Genomic DNA, 4,260 nt, shown 5'->3' with positions numbered 1-4,260 from the left:
GGTGTTGTACACATAGCTCAGACGTCTCCTAAGAGGAAGGGCTCTGGCCTGACACATCCCCAAACACCCACTCCCCTGGAATCCAATGGACTCATAGCGATCCTGTATAGGGATTCGGAGGAGCGGCTGGCGGATTTGAACTGCCAACCTCGTGATTAGGTACTCAGTGCTTATCTTACAGCAACACCACGGCAGAACTACGATAAAGACCACACACAGAAATCCACGCATTGTGTGCCCGGACAGGGATGGAACCCCACCAGCGGATAGGGTGAGGCTCGGACACCGTTCCTCTCCATTGAGGCGGAGCGGAGTTTCGTCTACCTTCCCCAACCACGCCCCAGGGCGGAACCAAGAAAAAGAGCTCCTTGCGGCGACCCGGAACCGGAGCGAGTAAGCAAACGTCAAGGAAACCGAAGAAGAGAGAGGAAACGACGCTTAATAAGAGAGGCGGGGCGTCACGACGCGCAAGGGAGGGCGGGAGAGACGTGCAGTGCGAGAACGCACAACAGGAGGCGAAGAGAGCAAGAGGCGGGGCGAGACGCTGGTGGGTGGGCCTAGAGGGCGCGGGAGGGTAAGCGAGAGTGAAGTGTGACGCTAAACGCGGGAGGGCGGGGCGGGAAGACGAGAGGAGGAAGAAGGGGGTCGGAGGTGGGCGGGGCGTAGCGCGAGGGCGCGCGCAAGCGAGGTGGCGCGCACGCGCGACCCTGCGTTGGGGATCGGCGGCGCGCTGGCCGAAGGGGAGTTGGGCAATGCAGCGACGGCCCGCTGGGGCAGGGCGCGATGGTTGAGGGCGGCCGCACCCTTGGACCTCACGTACTCCTCCCAGCACGCAGCCTGCCTCACCGTGGCCTTGGCCGTGAGCACCAGCGCCTCCTGGTTAATGCTGGACACCTCGGGGGAGCTCTTCATGATGACCCGGATGCGGGACAGGGGCAACGACACTAGTCGCTGCTCCCCGCCCTTCTCTTTGCCGACGACCACGTCCGCCATCTCGCCACCCCCTGCCCCGCGAGGCGGCCGGCAAACAAAGTTGCTGCTGGGCTTCGGAACCCCGCTGCCCCATGGGAGTTGTAGTGTTCGGAGGCGCGCCCGCCAGAGGGGCGGGGACTACCAGTCCCGTGAGGGCTTGCGCCTGCGCAGTTCTGCGCCTGCGCGTTCACTCATTTATCATTGATGTGCGACGACGTCGCTCGCGTTAGTGATGAAACCCTTGTCGCCGCGCCCCCCCCACCCCCCATATAAAACCTTAATTCCCTGACTTCGGCTTTTTAGCCTGCGAGCGAGCGAGCTAGCACGTGTAGGCCATCTGCTGGGCTCTGTTGAGCGCCCGGCAAATGCACGGTCAGCTCAACCAGTAGTCAGACGCTGACCTCTCGGGGTGCGGGGGCCAGGAGCGTAGAAAGCAGGCCGGGGTGCTGCAAAGGACGAGGCGGCTGAGTGAGAAGACTACTCCTCGGGTACCTCGTCTATGCTGAGTGTGCAAGTTCAACAGGGAACAGCAAGTCACACTTTCCTGAAGAGTGGAAGGCAAAGATTTCTTAAGTTTAAAAATTAACGAACTGTATAATAAATATGCAATATACTGTTAAGTGTAGTGGGCGCCTTTCCCAATTTATAACGACCCCTGTATATGGTTTCCGACAAGTGGCTGCTGTGTCCGAACCGCAACATTGCGGTTATCAGTCCAGTGCTTATCCTACAGCGCCACACCAAGACTCCATGTGCTGTCTGGTGGTTGTAAGCACAGAAGACTACAGCTAGGAGCTCTGGGAGCGTAGTGGTTACGAATCGGGCTGTGGGCTGCAAGGTCAGCAGTTCGAAACTACTAGCTGTTCCGCAGGAGAAAGATGAGGCTTTCTGCTCCCGTAAAGATTTACAGCCTCGGAAACCCTGTACAGGGTCGCTATGAGTCAGAACCGATTCCACGGCACATAACAACAGCAATGTAGCAAAGTACAGAGCAATGGAGGAGGACTTTTCAAATTGGATGGCAGGAAGGCTGGGTGGGGCCTGAGAACTGGCGAGGGTCCCTCTGAGTAACCTGGGGGAGAGCACTGTGGTGGCAACAGAGACCAGGCAGGTAGCCCAGATTAGGGGTGTCTTGTGGCTAAAGTGATGGTAGCACAGCCGGGTGCCGCATCAGGTCGCCCGTGTAGACCGCGCAGTTCTCAAAGACTTGTGGGGCTTGTGGAAGGCGATGAGCAGAGTTTGATGGGCCGCCTAGTTTTACAAGGCTCACCTGAATTTCTGTGCATGGACTAGACGAGGTGGTGGTTCTATGTTACTGCCTTTGAGTTGGTTCCGATTCATAGCGATCTTGTATAGGGTTTCTGAGGAGTGGCTGGTGAGTTTGAATCACCTGACCTTGCATTTGAAACCAACCTTACAGTCTAGTGCCTATCCTACAGCACCACGCCAGGACTCCGGAATTGACTGTTAAGTGCCTTCAAGTAGGTTCCGACTCAGAGTGACCCTGTACAGAATTTCCAAGGAGCGGCTAGTGAGCTTGAACCGCCAACTTTGTCATTCAAACCTACATCGCAGTCCAGAACATTAACCCTTACCATTGCACCATCTTGGAGGCCAAGGTGGCCAGACTTTGTCTCTCATACTTTGGACATATTGTCAGGAGCGATCAGTCACTGGAGAAGGATATCGTGTTTGGTAAGGTGGAGGGTCAGAAAAAGAGGAAGACCCCCAGGGAGATGGGTTGGGCAAGTGGCAGCATGAATGGACTCAAGCATGGCAACAGTAGTGAGGTTGGCCCAGGGTTGGGCAGCGTTTCGTTCTGCCGTGCATATGGTCGTTGTGGGTCGGTACCGACTTGATGGCACCTAACAAAATAAAAATTGTACCAGGACTCTAGAATAGTCTATATGGGGCCAGAAATGGAAGGCACTCGAGGGCACGGCGGTAGTTACTGGGGCCGGGCGAGCTGAAGCAGGTTAGAACTGGTGGAGGGTGGCAGGACTTGAGCCTACAGGTTATGTAAGAAGCTAGGTGGTGCGGTTGGCTGATGGGGAAAGCCCTGCAGGTGGAGCGCCTTCAGCAGGGCTTGTGGTTTGGATCAAGATGAATTTCCTTTGTCAAACACTCAGATGCAAAGGAGAGCAGATAGTTGCATCTTCAGCTTTGAGTTCAAGCCAGAGAAGTGGGTGTAGGGGCTCTAATTAGCTGCTGTTTGGGATGCTATAGGATAAGCACTGGAGTACTCCAACATTTTGAGATTTGATAGAGAAGGAAAAACTGCAAAAGAGGCTGGGAAAAGTGACCACTGAATACAAAGAGATGGTGATGTCCTTAAAGCCAAGGGAAGAAAGGGTCCCTGAAAGTGAATATCTGAAGAGCTGTGTAAGTGCTGCTGAGGATTGAGGACACTGGACAACTGCTAACCCCTCCTCTCTCCCCTCCCCCCCAAAAAAAACATGTTTCAACTTGGCGGGGCCAGGATTCTCAGTATTATGACGTTATCCTTCCATTTGTGGTCTGATGAATTACCCTTTGTGTTGTAAATCCGCACGTCTATGTTCATGAGGCAGGAAGCCTTCTACAGGACTCCAGATTGTATTTTGAGTCCATCTCTTTGGAGATACAAAAGAGTTTAAACAAGTGAGCAGAGTTCAGATGGACCTGCTATCACTAAGAAATAGGAACCAGGAGTGGAGCATGTCCTTTGTACCTGGGGACCTTCCCCCAGAGCCAACAAGGAAAGCCTATCTTACAACTAAGGAGCCCTGGTAGATTGGTGGTTACGAATCAGGCTGGTAACCTCAAAGTCAGCAGTACAAAACTACCAGCCGTTCCGCAGGAGCAAGACAAGGCTTTGTGCTCTTGTAAAGATTTACAGCCTTGGAAACCCTATACAGGGTCACTGTGAGTCAAAATTGACTCCACAGCACACCGCCACCACCATCTAAACCCCCTAAACAGATCATGAATTCCTGGGTATTAGAACTGTCCCTGTTGGTGTTAGTGTCTGGCAGCTCTAGAGAGCTAAGAGCAGTCAAGACCAGATCCTCCATGCTCATCCGTCCATGCTCCCTTCTCCATCTGTGTCCCCAGATTCTAGGGCCATTAGCTGCCTTTCCCAGAATCCCTTGCCAGTGGCTTATGGTTGGGTTCTGCCAATGGGAGGCACTGGTGAAAGATTTGTGGGCCAGGGGTTGGGTGGTCGGAGGGGGAAGAAGAAACATTGTCATTTATTTTTCTGAAGGATTTGTGACGGCAGGGGACTTCTGGGGGCACACCACCGGTATA

The 4,260-nt window shown here is 54.2% G+C and overlaps 1 protein-coding gene across 1 annotated transcript in view; it reads right to left on the bottom strand.

Annotated features, from left to right (window-relative positions):
- Positions 1-993, bottom strand: part of CHRAC1 (chromatin accessibility complex 1) — a 3,977-nt gene extending 2,984 nt beyond the window's left edge. The window contains exon 1 of the mRNA XM_006830849.1: positions 847-993. Within this exon, the coding sequence (XP_006830912.1) occupies positions 847-993 (147 nt within the window). The remainder of the gene's footprint in view (positions 1-846) is intronic.
- Positions 994-4,260: the final 3,267 nt, after the last annotated feature.

The sequence above is a fragment of the Chrysochloris asiatica genome, unplaced genomic scaffold (assembly GCF_000296735.1).
Source record: "Chrysochloris asiatica unplaced genomic scaffold, ChrAsi1.0 scaffold00001, whole genome shotgun sequence".
NCBI lineage: Eukaryota > Metazoa > Chordata > Mammalia > Afrosoricida > Chrysochloridae > Chrysochloris > Chrysochloris asiatica.
This window is presented reverse-complemented; position numbering and strand designations above follow the sequence as displayed.